The following is a 15,638-nucleotide window of genomic DNA, read 5'->3' on the forward strand; positions in this document are numbered from 1 at the left end:
CCAGTTGGGCGGAGACGGAAAGTGCAAACCCCAACGCTGAGAGTGGACGCGCGTTCAGCCCATTCAAACTTGCTTCTTCCTTCTCTGGCTTCTGAGCGATTCCGGTCTTTGGTTACGGCGAGCTCGAGGGCTAACCTCATCGCGAGAACTTCTCGGGCCCTGGGGCGTGGGCTCTTACAGCGCAGCCGCAGGGCCTCCTGACGCAGAGGCGCATCACCCGTTGGCGGTTCTCTGGCGCCCGCTTATTGGTTCGAAGCGCCCTCGCCCCACCCCCTCGTCGACCAATGGGCGGGGAAGGGGCGTGCCCTGGCGGCGGGTGGCGGCGGCGCGGGGCTCTCTCATGTTCGGCGTTGAGCCCCGGCTGCTGCCGCGGTCTCCAGAGCTGCCGCCGCTGCGGTCGTCCCTGACCGTCGCGGCCTCAGGGTGCTTCCCGCACGGTGAGACTGCTCTTCCTTCTGCCACCTCCCAGTTTCATCCCGCTCACAGAGATCCCCTCCCAATCGAGCCACTGTTCTAGGTAGTCGGTGCCTGGGACCCCTCCGGCTGGAGCTAGAGGGCTCTGCTGTCGGGGCCGGGCCAGGGAGGGCTCCTTGGCACCGGAGCTGGGGAGGTATTAGGCCCCAGGGCCGCAGGTGACCGTTAGGTGGTAGAGTTGAAGTGTTTTCCGCGGGGCGCTGTCGAGGGCACGTGTGACACAGTGAGGGTGGGGGCGTAGGGTCAGCGCCGTCAGCAACTCCCAGCACCCCTCCCCCGCATTGTCATCGCCTCGCTGGTGACCTTGGACGAGTAGTCTCGCTCTGACGTCGTGTGGCTCGGCACCTTCAGGGGGAAGGGCAGTGATGTTGGGGAGTATGGGCTCGCGAAACTACTGCGTCAGCAGAGGTGATGGTGGGACAGAGGATTATCTCTGAGGGACAGAGCCGCCTTCTCGCAGCCCGGGAGGGATGTGATTGGGGTGGGTGGGGTGGGGGCGGTGTCCAGACTCATTTGTCCACTTAGAAGATGAGGATAGGATGGGGATGGAGGGTGGAGAGGATACAGATTCATATACCCAGGCCCCTGATGTCTCTGGGAGCTTGGCGATTACCACCCTATTGTCACAGAGCAGGAGGCCTTCGTTTAGGTTCTGGACCAGTGTTTCTTTTAGTGAGCAGGGATCCTGGTGGACTGAGAAGGGAGACATTCAGCTGCTTTTCCTCTTGAATCTTGGCTTTGGGAAGTGTGGGTAAGGCGTTTCTCTGCCCAGGGAGCTGAAGCAGGTCAGAGGCAGCTGTTGCCCCCTGGACCTGGCCTTGCCTGGGTGGGGATTCAGTCTGGAGGCTAGAGGTGTCTGAGCACTCTCAGGCTAGAGGGATTGTGGGGAGGAGATGCTGGGGAGAGAAAGGCAGCATTTCTTGGGGAGACAAGAGGATGTGAGATGGTGGGGGTCCTTTCCTCAGTTCAGCCCCGCTCCACCCATTTTTGAGAGAGAGAACACCCATACTTAACCCTTGCAACTGGCCTGCTGGAGAAGGAGGAAACGGAGTCACATCCAGACTGAGTTGCTGTAAAACTGCCACAACCACTCCTGACCTCCAGCCTTGCCTTTCCAGGCCTTATTCTAGGTATGCAGGCCCTAGGCTGGGGCTGCTTTCTTGTTGCAGAGCATAGGCTCTAGGCACATCGGCTTTAGTAGTTGTAGCACGAAGGCTCAGTAGTTGCTGCCTTTGGGCTCTATAGAGCATGGGCTCAGTAGTTGTGCCTCACAGTTGCTCCTCAACAAGTGGGATCTTCCCTGACCAGGAATCAAACCTGTGTCTCCTGCATTGGCAGGCAGATTCTTTACCACTGAGCCACCAGGGAAGCCCCAGCTTGAGCTTTGAGGAACAGCTTCTGTGGGATTGGGTGCTTAAGCCAGGATTGAGCCCAGAGTTGGGGGGAGGGTAGGACTTGTATAGTTCCTGGCTCAGAAAATACTTGAACAGGTTGAGAATGAGAATTGAAGAATGAATGAGAAACAAGGGCCCAAGAAGCATGTCCCTAACCACAAAGCAGAGGACAAGCTGGGGCTGGTCCTGTGATGCCTGGGACTTGGGGGCTGCAGAGAGGTGCTGTGAGCATGAAGCTGTGGTGTATAGGGCAAGAGGGTGGCAGGTCCTGGAGCTCTACTTTGCCGTGGAAAGACTGTCTTTGGCCCCCTCTCCAGCCTTGGGCACCAAGTGTGGGACAGTTTGGAGTAGCAGCTAGCACCCTGTGTGCACAGCGGTAATCTAGGGGGCTGAGAACTCTGAGTTTCTGTGTAACTGTCTCTCTGCCTAGCTGCCATTTCCTTGTTTCTGTTCCTCATGCCAGAAGCACCAGTGGACCTGGCTGAGCCCTACCCTGGGTAGGATAACCTCGAAGCAGCTTTTCTCTCTAAAGCTGAGAGGGACCTGAGCTAGGAGCTCTCTATTTCCCAGAGAGAAGGTTCTAACAGTTTCCCTGAGAGAGTAACTGAGAGCTGAAGAAGACCCCCAAGGCCCTTATTCCAGCTTCTCAACCCTCCCCATCCCATGACTCTCTGTGGTACCACCTCTGACAGCTCATTTAAAGAGGGGGTGTCTTTTTTTTTTTTTCTGGAATGGGGGGAACTTCCCAGGATATATATTCTTCACATTTTCTTTATAAGTCCTTCTGGTTGAGGGAGGTGGACAGTGAGCTCCCAACAGTCTGCTCTCTGGCAATCCCTGGAGAACTTGCTGGCCTGAGAGTGGGGGAGGGGGAAGGCAGATGATGAAAGGGAGAGAGAGGCCCTTCAACCCTTGAGCTGTTTTCTAAGAAGGCTAGAGCCTCGGGCCTGCCCTGAGGGCCATTCCTGACTGTTCAGGATTGGCTTGAAGTGCTTCTTTGATGCTGAAATTGCTGTTGCTTCAGAAAGCAGTCCTTTGGGTGATTTGTTCTACAAAGGTGGGGGCAGAGTGGCAAGTGCTGTCACAGAGCTTCAGGCACCAGCTGCACCAGACCCACGGAGGAAGAGGTCATTGCTGATTTATTCCTATGCTGCAGGTGAGGAAACTGAGGCACTGAGGCATGAAGTAACTTTGCCATGCAGCCTGAATTTAAACCAGGTCTTTGGGGCTCTGCTGCCTCTTGGGGGCTGAGCTGCTTGGGCCACGATCAAGATTTGGCTGGCGCAAGAGGAGGCCTGGGGCTTCAAGCGTGCCTGGTGTTTCTCTTTGGGAACAGCTGCTGCAGGAAGAGGCCTGATGCCGATTCTAATGAAGAATTGTGTGTAGCTCAGGGTCTGGCTCACAGGGGACAGCGACCAATGAGTCTTTCTGCTGGGAAAGGAGGTTTTCCAGCCTTCTCTGGGCCTTCTCATTCTCTGTTCTCAGTGCTCAAGGGTTACAAGGCAGTGCCTGAGTGCTTGCTCTATACTGGGCTCTGGGCAGTGCAAGAGACACAGGTCCTGCCCTCAGTGACCTTCCATTTCAAGGTTGGTGATGGCAGTGGGGAGGTAACAGCTGACTGTGGCCAGGCTAGAAGATGCCCTGTGGGAAGCACCACTCTGAGATGGGGGAAGAGGAATGCCTTCCAGCGCAGGGGTTGCTAAGAGAGCAGAGTGGGGAGCTCTTCTTCTGAGAGCCTCTGGGCTCTGATGTGCTATGTCTGCCTAAAGGGCCCACTGAGGCGCATTCTTGGGCTCTGTTTAGTTTGGTCATTCATTCATTTAATGAATATAAACCTAAAACAGCTGCTCCCTGCCAGATGCTGGGCTGGGTGCTGGGGATACAGGGTTTGGCAAAAGCACAGTCACTACTCTTGTAAGATGGGAGACAGAGATATTAAATGATTCCAGAAGTGAGAAGGAATTCTTTTTGAAGATTTTCAGGCCTATCCTGGAATGGGAGGGGTGAGAATGGGTTGTGCTGCCTTGAAAAGGGTCCCCATGCTGAGATGTGGATGGGAGAACAGAATTATTCCAGGCAGATGGCCTGGGTGAAGGCAGGCAGGCAGGCAGCAGGCAGCGGACAGGGGAGGAAGACAGGTACAGGACCCTGCATATCAAAGCCCTAGGAGCCTTTGCTCACCAGCCAGTTTCATCCAGGCTTCCCAGGAAGTGTCCTGGGAAGGAAGCTGTTTCCCACTCCAGGGATCTTCCCAACCCAGGAATCGAACCCGCATCTCCTGAGTCTCCTGCATTGGCAGGTGGATTCTTTACCACTGCGCCACCTGATAAGCCACAAAATTATGATTGTTGTTGTGTAATCACCAAGTCATGTCCGACTCTTGTATGACCCCGTGGACTGTAGCCCACCAGTTCCTCTGTCCATGGGATTTCCCAGGCAGGAATACTCAAAGGAGTTGCCATTTCCTTCTCCAGAGGATCTTCCTGATCCAGGGATTGAACCCACCTCTCCCGTGTCTCCTGCACTGCAGGCGGATTCTCTACCGCTGAGCCACCTGGGAAGCCCAGGAAATGGGGGGAACTTGTCATTTTTCCTCTGGCTATAGAAATGTGGCTGGAGCAGCCTCTGTGCAAGGTAAGGGGAAGGCCTGGTCCCCTTGCTCTTGGCTGTGTTTCACAGGCTCTGAGTCCACAGCTTCAGGGGGTGGCTGGAGTGGGTAGGTAGGGCAGGCTTCTCTCCAAGGGCCAGACTTTCTGGAGACAGCCTTAGGGGCTGCCCTTCTGGGACTGACCCAGAGTGCTGGCCTGGGGCTGTTCCTGCATTCCTGAGACTCTAGCTTTGCCCTTCCCTGTACCTCCTGAGGCTTCCAATGGGGGTGCTCCTCATACCCAAGCTGTTAGCCCTGCCTTTGAGGTGGGGCTTGAGCCTTGGTGGGCTTTTGCATTGGGAAATGGGGAGGGAGGTAAGGCCTGCTGCCAGGGTAGCTCAGAACCTGAGGGGCCTTGAGGTCATGCCCTCCACAGGCCCAGCGCCAACTCTGAGGCCACTCAGTGGTTTTTCCTCATTCCCTGGACCAGCAGAGGTCATTCATGCATCACTCATCTCTACTGTAGGGTCTATCTCTGACAGATAAGGACACGTGTGTGCATGGGCGCTCAGTCTGTTGTGTCCAACTCTTTGCGACCCCGTGGACTGTAGCCCACCAGGCTCCTCTGTCCATGGCATTCTCCAGGCAAGAACACTGGAGTGGGCTCCCATGTCCTCCTCCAGGGGAAATAAGGACATACTTCTCTACATAATCAAATTCCATTATCTCACCTAGCTGATCAACTCTTATTTCTTAATGTTGTCTAAGATCCAGTCCTGTTTATTAACATTTCCCAAGTATCTCTCATGACTGAGCGACTGAACTGAACTGCACTGAACTGAGAAATGCCCTTCTACATATATTTTTCTTTTTGAAACTGATGTGGTGGGAAAAACCAGGTCAGTTGTCCCATTGAGTATCCTGCCTTCTTAGCCTCTTTGTGTATTAATTTAGCAGAGCATTTGGCAAACTTCTACTGTGAAGGGCAAGATAGTAAATATTTTAGACTTTGCAGGCTATGTGGCCTCTGTGGCAACTACTCAGAGTAGTTTTAATGTGTGTGCTCAGTCATGTCCGACTCTTTGCAGCCCTGTGGACTGTAGCCTGCCAGACTCCTCTGTCCATGGAGTTTTTTTCCAAGTAAAAATACTGGAGTTGGTTGCCATTTTCTCCTCCAGGAGATCTTCCTGAACCAGGGATTGCTTTAGTGCAAAAGCAATTTTAGGTGGCAGTCCAATGGTTAGGACTTTCACTGCCAGGCTTTAATCCCTGGGTCAGGGAATTAAGATCGTGTAAGCCGTGAGGGCACAGCAAAACAAACAGATAAAAGCAGTTTTAGACAACATTAAACAAATGAGCACTTGGTTGTGTGCCAGTAAAACTTTACAAAAAAAACAGGAAACAGTGGCAGCCCGACAGGCTGTAGTTGGCCCATCTCCTATCTAAAGCAACTTCCTTCTTTTATTAAAATTAGGTCACTTGTCTTGCAGAATATCTGGCCCTCTGGGTTTGTCTCCTTGCTTTTTTGTGGAGCCATTTAATTGGTTCTGCTTGCAGGCTAGACATTTGGGGCAGAACTGCCCAGTCAGCGGTGCTGTGGCTTGGTGCCACTTCACATCAGTAGGCATACTTGTGCCGGTGTCCCATTCTGAGTGAGAGGAGACTGACCAGTGCAAGCCTGGCTAATACCACTTTGCTCCATGGCACACTTGTTCCCTTTAACCTGGGTCATCTGTCAGTGGTACTTGTGCATCTGTGAGCATCCATGCCTTCCTGGTTTAGGACCCACTGATTGGTGTTGCTTCCAACATTTGTTTTTGGGGGGGTTGCAGAATTATTTAGCATTCAGTCATTCCTTTGTTAAGGAAGAGCTATCCTTTAACACCAGGGCAATTTGGCTACAAGAAAGACCAAGAGACAGACTGAATTAATTCTCTTTAAGATTGCCAGTTTTCAGAGCAGAGAGTTAGGGTGTTGCTATTGTCGGTAGTGACAAATGAGGGTTTCGATTTGTTTTGCTTTCTTCCTTTTTTCATAATCACTGTGAATGCTCTGATTTTATATAGTTCCATTTGTTAATATTCTCTTTGATGCTGAGATGGTCCCAGCCCAGTGTTTCAGAGCTGTGCTGCTTACACAGACTTCCTGGGGGTACTTGCCATTGCCTCTGCCCTGAGGCTGCCCTTGGGGAGCTGAACTAGAGGGCCTGCCAATCAAGCCAGAGTCTGAACTGTGAGTTCTGATGGGTGGCAACCCTCTCATAGGTGCCTGTTCCGTGTATGGCCCTGTTTGATCATCAGGAGGGAAAGCTCTAAGAACATGTCTTATTATATAGTGAATACTGAAGTCGCTCAGTCATGTCCGACTCTGCGACCCCGTGGACTGTAGCCCACCAGGCTCCTCCGTCCATGGGATTCTCCAGGCAAGAATACTGGTTTGGGTTGCCATTTCCTTCTCCAGGGGATCGTCCGTACCCAGGGATTGAACCCAGGTCTCCTGCATTGCAGGCAGATGCTTTAACCTCTGAACCGTCAGGGCATATAGGCCCCCGTATTTCACCCCCTCGAAGCCTACTGTTAATTCTAACCTGGATTGACTTGTGCAGCAAGAATACTGTGACCTCTGGATGTATGATGGTACAACCTGTGTGTCTGGGCTGGGCCAACTCTTGGGTCACTAGTGCCAGAACTGGCCCCTGGAAAGTGCCAGTGAAGTCCCCTTCCTTTGCTGGCTGCCTCTTCCCACCAGCCTCAGGTCTGCTGGGCACTAGAGTTCTGGGCTCTTGCTTTGACACCCAGAAACTGCAGCTCAGTACATGCTGGCCGGGCTGTGGGTCAGTAGTGTGTCAGGCAAGGGTGAGGGCTCTTGGCAAATGTGGAGTGGGTGGAGGAGTAGGGGGCACAGGTACCACTTGGGCTACTGAGAGCTGCAGGGGTTTGGGTCCTTCCTAAAGGGAAACCTCTGCTCTCCCACCAGCCACAGGCCCATCAGTGGCCCTGACCCTTGCCCTCCCCTCTGCACTCCCCACCTGTCAGGCTCCTGCTGGTGTCCCTGGAGCATGGGCGGCTGCTGAGTGTGACCGGTGGTGTCCGGCAGGAGCTGCGTGTCTCACCCTGTGGCAGGGAGGGCGTCCATGGCTGCAGCCAACAAGGGTGAGTGCCTGCCTGGTCTGCTGGGGTTTGTAGAGTCTTACAGTGCACCCTGGTGGGAAGGGGTATTGTTGCATGTGGGATCTGTGTTGGCTGTGTGTGTGTGTGTGTGTGTGTGTGTGTGTGTGTCTGTCTGTCTGAATGTGAGGTATGAATTATATTACATCAGTAATTACACCAGTGTTTGTGCTGGGGACGCCCAAGCCCTAGCAGGGAACCTTGGTTTGCTGACCTGTGGAGGTGTGCTGCCCTCGTGGCCCCATGTCCCAGTCTCCCAGTTCCACTGTGGAGGTTGGTGGCACAAGGGGCTTGGTGTAAGCACTGAGGCTCTGAAGTGGGTAGGGCTACAGTAGGTTGTGGAAAGGAATTGGGGTTTCATTCAGAGTCCAGAAAGACTCATAGAAGGTTTTAGGTGAGGTAGGATATGAGGGTTAAATCTGAGGGACTCAGCAGGGAAATGTGGAAATGCCAGGTTGACCCCTTGGGCCTCCATTGAGTCTTCATTGTGTGCAAAAACCCAGGCAAGGACTGGCCCAGGCCCTCACCAAGCTCCCACTAATCTGCCTGCCTTAACTCCCTGACTGCCTGGCCTTGGAAAACCTGATCCAGTGAGGGACAGCTCCATGTGAGGAGTTAAGCGGAGGAAGGAAAGGTGTCTCTGGGAGGGGTCCTGGAGCCTCCCCTGGGTTCTTCTTACCTGCCAATGATCAGTGGTGAGGTTTAGAGGAAGCTGCAGCCCCTTCTAGGAGGGCTGAGTGTAGTTTTTGACCCTCTTTGTTTCTCCCACCCCCAGGCAGGTCCCATAGAGCCCAAGCCTATTCCTGTCTCTGCCCTTTTCCCCTCTCAAGGGGGTTAGCAGCAGGGGCAGGCAGAGGGCCTCAGGACTGGCAGACCTAGAAGAAAAGGCCTGAGAGATGGGGAGCTTGGAAATGTGAAGGAGAGCACAGGGCAGGGTATCCTGAGCACTGGGGCTGAGTCCTGCACTGCCCAGGGTTTGGTTAGCATCAGGACTGTCTCTTCCCTGTCAGCCCCATTCCCTTTAAGTGAAGAGTCATATTAGTTAATCCCTAAATCCCCCCATACCCTCTTTGAGGGTGTGCATTTTCTGTGGGAAGACTAAGCAGGCAGGGGCAGATGAGAATCTCAAGCCTTACGATCTCCATTGTCCAGTAGGATGTGGCCTTGCTCAGCAGTGGATGTTGACTGATATGAAGGGGCAGTCACAGGGGCAGGGCAGTGACACGGTGGAGTAGTTTCCTGGGGCTAGGAGAAGGCAACACCACTGGAGCTCTCTCCCACTCTCTTGTAGGCAGCAAGTCCAGAGTCCGGAGTATCCGCTTCGCAGCAAGCCACGATGCAGAAAGCTCCCAGAGTCACGTCCACTTTGATGAGAAGCTGCATGACTCTGTGGTCATGGTCACCCAGGAGAGCGACAGCAGCTTTCTGGTCAAGGTATGTGCATACCTCCCCCCATAGTCATCAGCCTTATTCCCTCTACCTTCTCCCTGGCCCTGCCCAGCTTCCTGGGCCTCTTCCATTTCCTCTAAGCTGGCTCCATCTTTGTCCTTCCCTGGGCCTTGGTTTCCCCATCTGTAAAATGGGAAGTGTGAGACTGTGATGAGATGAGTGCACTTAGGATATTACTTGAATGGGAGTGGAGCTGCTGTTATCATCAGCATCACCCCAGCCATTGCAATTGGAAGGCAGATGTCCAGGCTTTGGTGTCACAGGGCTGGGTTCAGTTCTGGGCCTCCTATTTTGGCTCTGTGACCTTGGGCAGGTCACCTCGGTTTTCCTTCTCTGAAGTAGAGACAAGTGACACCCCAGAGAACTGGAAATGGAAGGGCGTATGTATGTGAGGCTAATTATATTGATAACATGGTGTGACTTTATTTACTCTGCTTTGCCAAACCTTTGGCTGATTGAAGCTCTTTGCAGTAGTATTTATCACCCCTGTGATTTTCCCTTCTCCCTCTCTTCTAGTGTCCATACCTCGTACACCCTTGGCTCCTCCAGCTGCTGGGACACTGTTAGATCCCACATCCATTTGGGAGGGGCAGAAAGAATTCTTTGGAGGGGATGGATTGGAGGGAAACAGGGAGTGAGGCCTTAAGGTTAGACAGTATACCAGGGCTCCCATGTTGAGCCCCAGAAGGCATGGAGGTGAGCATGGTGGTTGGTGTCTGACCTATTGGGACCACCCTGAGGAGGGGCCCAGAGTCATAACCATTTCTGTCCAAGTCTAAAACCCTTGCTCCTTCTCCAAGAGCTGACAGTTTCCCCAAGGGAGCAAACAGAATGAACCCAAACTTTCAAAAATAGCTCCTTGCCTCCCATTGCAAAATCTATTCATGTCCATGGTAGAGAAAATTTGGAAGATAGAGAAAACTATAAAGAAATTTAAAAGTATCTGCAATCATACTATCAAGAAATAACTATGGTTAATATTTTGATGTTATTCCAGTTTCCTTTCTAGCTTTCTTTCCAAAAATGAAAAGCTGGTATACCAGTGTACACACTGTTTTTGGTTGCTTCTGTTGTGATCCATCTCCTGTTTGTTTCAGTAAATAATTTTCCATGAGATTTTACAACTGCCTGATATTCCACTATATCTGTCATCATTGATTTAGCTGGTTCCCTGTTCCTGGTGTTAACAGTTATTTCTATTTTGTACTGTTATAAACAGGGCAGTGATGAGTTTTGTTTTTTTTACATCTGAGTATTTCTCCAGGGAAATACTGCAAGTGGTGCAGCTGGATCACAGGGTACAGCCAGTGATTAGCAAGTACAGCCAGAAAGCCCTCTTGAGAGGTGTGCCCTCTTTTAGCAGAGTGTTGGAGCCATAGGGACTGAGCTTTATCACACAGTGACATCATCCTGATCCTACTGAAAGGCTAAATGCTGCCTCAAAGGACAGGGCCATCCATTTCCTGAAACTAAGCAGGAGAGCGTATGCCCTGTGAGCTGTGGATACGGCACCCACATTGCCCTTCCTGGACTGGCACTCCAGTCAGCCTACCTGCCCAATAGCTACCCTGGCCTGTGACCCGTCACATGACTGAGTTTCTGAGGATGGCAAAGCTGTGTGTATGAACAACAGTTTCCCAGGCTGTGAATCAGGGCTGTTGGACACAGTGAGCCTTTGAATGGACAGGCATTCATGTTCATGTCCCAGCAGGGCAGGCTGGATTCCAGGTTCCATGACTGGTGCCAGTCTTGTGGGCCAGCCCTGGACAAAGCTCGTCTATAGTCTGTTTTTATGATTCTGACCCACCCTGCATCTTGTGCTATCTATGTTGCCTGGTGGCCCCACCATGAGTGACCAGAGGACCAGTGTCCCTGGGCACATGCTGATAGTGGTGGGGGCAAGTGGATAGCCTGTGTAGTGGGGTTTTGAGCCTTCCCTGTAGGCAGTGGCTGGTGCCTTGCTGTGTGGCAGAAGTAGCCAAGAGGTACAGGGAGGACTATAGCTCAACCACACTGTGGCCTTCAGCCAGTCATTTCCTGGCTTCTATTTAATCATCTATAGAATGGGCCACCAAGGAACTTCAGGGCCCATGAGACAGATATGGGACAAGTGATAGGGGTGGGGTCCTTGAGGAAAGGGCCTGGAGCTGCCAGGCCAGGGGTGTGAACCAGCTAGAATGATGGAGGGAGTCAGAATCCCCTGGGATTGTCAAGGACGCAAGTGGAGGGCCCACAGGATCACCAGTGGTACAACCCGGGCGGACCCTGGGGGAGACTGTAAGTGAAGGTGCCTCCATCCCCTACCCCTCCTGCTGCAGGTTGGCTTCCTGAAGATCCTGCACAGGTATGAGATTACCTTCACTCTACCCCCAGTGCACAGGCTGAGCAAGGACGTCCGAGAGACACCTGTCCCCAGCCTGCACCTCAAGCTCCTCAGCGTCATGCCCATCCCAGAAGGTGCGTCCCCTGCTTGGGGTGCTGGAAGCTTGCCCTCCTCTAGTAGAGCCTGGGTGTGAGTAGGAGTGACAGCATGGGTACTTCCTTCCCCCTATCAAGGGCTGATGCGTGGCTCAGAAACCAGAAGACATGATGCCTCTTTATAGGCCTGCTGTGTGGCAACTTGGCAGGTCCCATGCCCCAGCCCTCACTCCTGGACAGAAGTCCACGGGCTCACACAACTGACCTATGTCTGTTCACAATTGACCTATGTCTGCTCACCGCCTGATGGTTACTTCAGGGGGATGGTGGGAGCCCTCTGAGGAACTGCTCTGGGCCTCTAGCCCTTCCTTTGCCAGGGGAAACCTACTGGAACCTCAGGAACTTTGGGCAGCTGCCTCCCAGCCCCCACCAGACCTGAAGTTGCTTTTCCATACCCTGCCACCTTCAGCACCCCTCCTCCCAAAGGCTAGCGAATCAGTTTCACCATTTACAGAAACCCCAGCTTCAGTTTCATGTCTCCCCTACCTCCACTTCATGACTTTGCCCTTAAGTGGGTTGAGCAAGCCTCCTCAGGTCTTTGCCTCTTGCCACCTGATCTGCTCAGTCCCTGCTCTGCTCCTCCCTCCCTCCCCCATCACCCTCTCTCCCTGCCTGTGTTTTTGGGGAATCCCACCTCTTGCAAGCCTGAGTTTGACTTATGGCCTACATGTAGAGCTCATTGAAGAATGGCAAGTTCCAGAGGCCTGTGTACCCAGCCCTGGGGGCAGGGGTGGAGGGGAGTTTGGGCCATCCTTGCTCCTCTAGAGGTCTTGGTGGTGGGTGGGGAACCAGTGAGTGCTGGGGGGCAGGAGGCCACAGAGGTGCTGATCGCCCCGGGCAGGTTACAGCGTCAAGTGTGAGTACTCAGCGCACAAGGAGGGCGTCCTCAAGGAGGAGATGCTGCTAGCCTGTGAAGGTGGCCCCGACACCTGCGTGCGCGTGATGGTGCAGGCACGCGTCATGGGTGAGAGCTTGAGGCCTAGGTCTGGCTAGAGGAGGGAGGCACCAGCTTGGCTACAAGGAGTTTCCACCCTCCTTGAGCCTGAAAAAGGGATCCTTGTTTTGGCCCATTCCCAGTCTCCTTGGTGGGTGCCTTTCTCCCCATCCTCTAGCAGAGCTGGGAGGGAAGGTAGAGGAGTCTCCTTGGAGTAGGTGGGGCCAGGGTCCACCCTGGCATACTGACTTGTCGCCTGTCTTGCAGACCGACACCACGGCACACCCATGCTGCTAGACGGCGTCAGGTGCGTGGGTGCTGAGCTAGAATACGACTCCGAGCATAGTGACTGGCGCGGCTTCGACTGAGGCCCTTGGTGCCACCTGCCTCAGGGCCCTCGGCCTTAAACCCAGCCTCATCCTCCAGATGCTGCATGACGGTGCGGCTTCCTCCCCCTTCCCCAGGGTGGGTGTGCAGGCGGAGGGTCCATGGGCCTCTACGCTAGAGCCTTGCCCACGCCTCTCACCTCATTTAATGTGCCACCTCCCTGCCCCTCCAACGTCCTCTTCTCCCACTTTCTCCTGTGTGCCTCAGCCTCCTGCTGGAAGAAATGGATTGAGCCCCCAAGGAGGCTATCTGAGGAGGGCCAGGGGAGGGCCTGGGGTGGCTTGTACCCACCCCCACCCCAGCCATAAGGGCTCCAGTCAGAGCCTAGGAGAGGAGGGAGCTGGCTCTGTGGTGGAGCTGCCCGTTACTACTGCTGCTGTCTCGCTTTAGCCACCTCTCTTGTCTACTCCGTTTTTTCCACTGCTGTCCACGGTGAGGAGGGAGATGCAGTTCCCAATCCCTACCCCCTAGGTCTGTGTTGTTTTTAAATGACTGGTTGGGATAAAGTCCTGAAGAAATAAAACTTCCAGTGGATACCAGAGGCCAGCAGGGTGTTTGTTCTCCAGGGCCCTGAGAATGCCCAGTCCTTGCAGATGGGCCGAGGAACAGTTTTGGCCCAGGGTTACTTTGGAAGCAGGGTTACTTTGTGGTATTACAGCACCTAGCCCCAAAAAAGGTATGTGCGGGTGGTGGCGTTTTAGGCCTGCCAAAATGAGAGTCTGCACAGGGAGGGGTCTTCCACCCAGGTCAGAGAGGTCTTGTGGAATGGGTGTTCAGTTTGGGAGGCTTGACCAGAGGCAGCAGCACTCCTTTCTAGTCAGTTCCCAGCCCCATGCACAGCTGAAAAGCTCCCTTTGTAGAACCTAGCCACCCTAACCCTTCCACTACTCCACTATTGGAGTCTCCCCTGTGAGGTACCAGAAGGGTATGGTTTCACCTTGAGTTTTATTGTCACCTTAGGGTTCTCAGGCAGGTGGGGCTGCTGCATGTCATGGGAGGGCAGGTACACTAAATTGATGACAGAGCTGGGACCAGTGCTCTTTCTGTCCTCCCTACCCTCTTCCCTCTCCATGGTTGGATCAATATGTGGGTCATTCCCAAGCTGCCCCTGGGGCCTTCTCAGATGGAAAGGAAAGCCCCCCTCAGCATGTTATCCCACATCCCCCTCGCCTGTACCCTTCTCATAGCCTGCTACTGCCCTTTCTACAATTAGCATTCATACTTGGCTGGTCAGTACCACACGCAGGAAGGTCCTGCTGCTTCTGTCCCTCTCCTGTCAGCTCCAGTCCTTGTCCTGCCTGGCTCCCTATACAGGCTGAGCCAGTCAGTCTGTGCACTCTGCCCTTCGGCTCCAGACCCTGCACAACCTCCTCGCTCTTGCTGCCCTGCCTGCAGCTGTACCCCCACCCTCACCCCCAACTCCCACCCTGGCCCCTACTTCAGACCAAGGGTCAAGCCTTCTGATGCAGTCTGCTTTCAGGACCATGTGCTCCCTATGGGGAAGCCTTTGCAAACCTTTTAAGTCTCCTTGGACGTGCCCTTCAGCCTTTCAGTCAGAGAACTGAGGCCCAATCCCAAAGCCTGAGTTTCTGGATGTGTCCCCACCCATTCCTCCTGCGACCTTACCTCCCCGGGCAGGATGGCAGGAAACAGGGTGGATTTATCTGCCCCAGCCCTGGGCAAAGAGTTCTGTTGGGCTGGGGGTGGGGGGGTGCTGGCACTGTGCCCTCAGTTGGAAAGAAAGTCGATGGCGGCGCGCACAGAGCGATTGGTGCTGACATCGATGGCGGTGACCTTAATCTCAGTGTCACCAAACTGCATGGCAGCGCGGATCTCGCGGCGGCCGGGGGGTGCTCCGGCGGCGTCGGGGCCTCCCTCGGCTGGCTCGAGCTCGAGGCTGAGCGCGCCACACTTGCGCACTCCTGGGTCGGTGATGAAGCGCGCGTCCTCTGCGGCGCAGCAGTACAGGTTGATGAGCACTCGCCGCTGTCCTGGGCGTGCTGGGCAGTAGCTGCGCCGCACCTCCTCGCCCAGGGCCACCGATTGTTCGGCGGCCACGAAGCGCTCAAAAACGTCGGTGCACCAGCGGCGACCGTCGCGAACCAGCAGCTTGTCAGGCGGGTGAACACCAGCCACGAAGCGGTTGAGCACGCCCACGCCGTATGTGAGCGGTGATCTACGCACCCGAACCACTCCTGGCGCCTGCCCAAAAAGCACTGCGCCTTTGAGGATAGTGAGGGCTACGTCGTGCGGAACCACCACACGCAGGCCACGGGTGCCCAGAGCTGCCTGCACCGCGTGCTGCAGCATAGCCGACTCGGCGAAGCCGCCCACCAGGAACAACAGCTTGACACCCTGCACCTCAGGGCGGTCCAGCAGTGCTTCTGCGGGGACGGGTCGGGGATCGGGTAAGGAGAACGGACGGGGGAGTGGGCCACTGAGGCTACCGCTGCGCAGCTAGTGGTGCTTCCCCTCTGCCCTCCCGTATCCCTGGGGCAACGAGAAACTAGCCATTTCACTATAAAACCTTAGCCTGGCTTGGATGAAGAACACAGAGCACTTTCATGAGGGACTCTGCCATCCTCGTAGCCTCTGCTTCCTCATCACTATCTCACTTTCCCACTACACTGTGGAGGGCTTGAGTAAGGGTGTGAATTTTCACGGATTAAATGCCTACTGCGTGCAAGACATTGTGTTCACTCTCTAGATACTTAAAGTCATTTAAGTCACTGTGATAACATTTGGGGGGGGTGGCCTAATACTACCTG

General features: G+C 54.2%; 2 protein-coding genes across 3 annotated transcripts in view; one reads left to right on the top strand and one right to left on the bottom strand.

Annotated features, from left to right (window-relative positions):
- On the top strand, positions 1-15,556 carry ADISSP (adipose secreted signaling protein). Of its 2 annotated transcripts, none has more exons than XM_069548081.1 (6): positions 1-437; positions 7,491-7,607; positions 8,914-9,056; positions 11,390-11,528; positions 12,391-12,513; positions 12,751-15,556. In XM_069548081.1, the coding sequence occupies exons 2-6, from the start codon at positions 7,589-7,591 to the stop codon at positions 12,849-12,851; spliced, it is 525 nt and encodes a 174-aa protein (XP_069404182.1). In that variant the 5' UTR covers positions 1-437; positions 7,491-7,588; the 3' UTR covers positions 12,852-15,556. The 2 variants fall into 2 exon arrangements, with proteins under 2 accessions (XP_069404182.1, XP_069404183.1); XM_069548082.1 differs by having other exon boundaries at positions 288-437; positions 7,432-7,607.
- Positions 13,797-15,638, bottom strand: part of HSPA12B (heat shock protein family A (Hsp70) member 12B) — a 17,731-nt gene continuing 15,889 nt past the window's right edge. Inside the window, exon 13 of the mRNA XM_069548074.1 lies at positions 13,797-15,254. Coding sequence (XP_069404175.1) covers positions 14,599-15,254 — 656 coding nt within the window. The 3' untranslated portion in view covers positions 13,797-14,598. The remainder of the gene's footprint in view (positions 15,255-15,638) is intronic.

The sequence above is a fragment of the Ovis canadensis genome, chromosome 13 (genome assembly GCF_042477335.2).
Source record: "Ovis canadensis isolate MfBH-ARS-UI-01 breed Bighorn chromosome 13, ARS-UI_OviCan_v2, whole genome shotgun sequence".
Classification (NCBI taxonomy): Eukaryota; Metazoa; Chordata; class Mammalia; order Artiodactyla; family Bovidae; genus Ovis; species Ovis canadensis.

Coding starts and splice junctions, on each gene's coding strand:
- ADISSP (XM_069548081.1), top strand. Junction 11,529..12,390: donor CGTCATGCCCATCCCAGAAG/GTGCGTCCCCTG, acceptor CGCCCCGGGCAG/GTTACAGCGTCAAGTGTGAG. Junction 12,514..12,750: donor GGTGCAGGCACGCGTCATGG/GTGAGAGCTTGA, acceptor CCTGTCTTGCAG/ACCGACACCACGGCACACCC.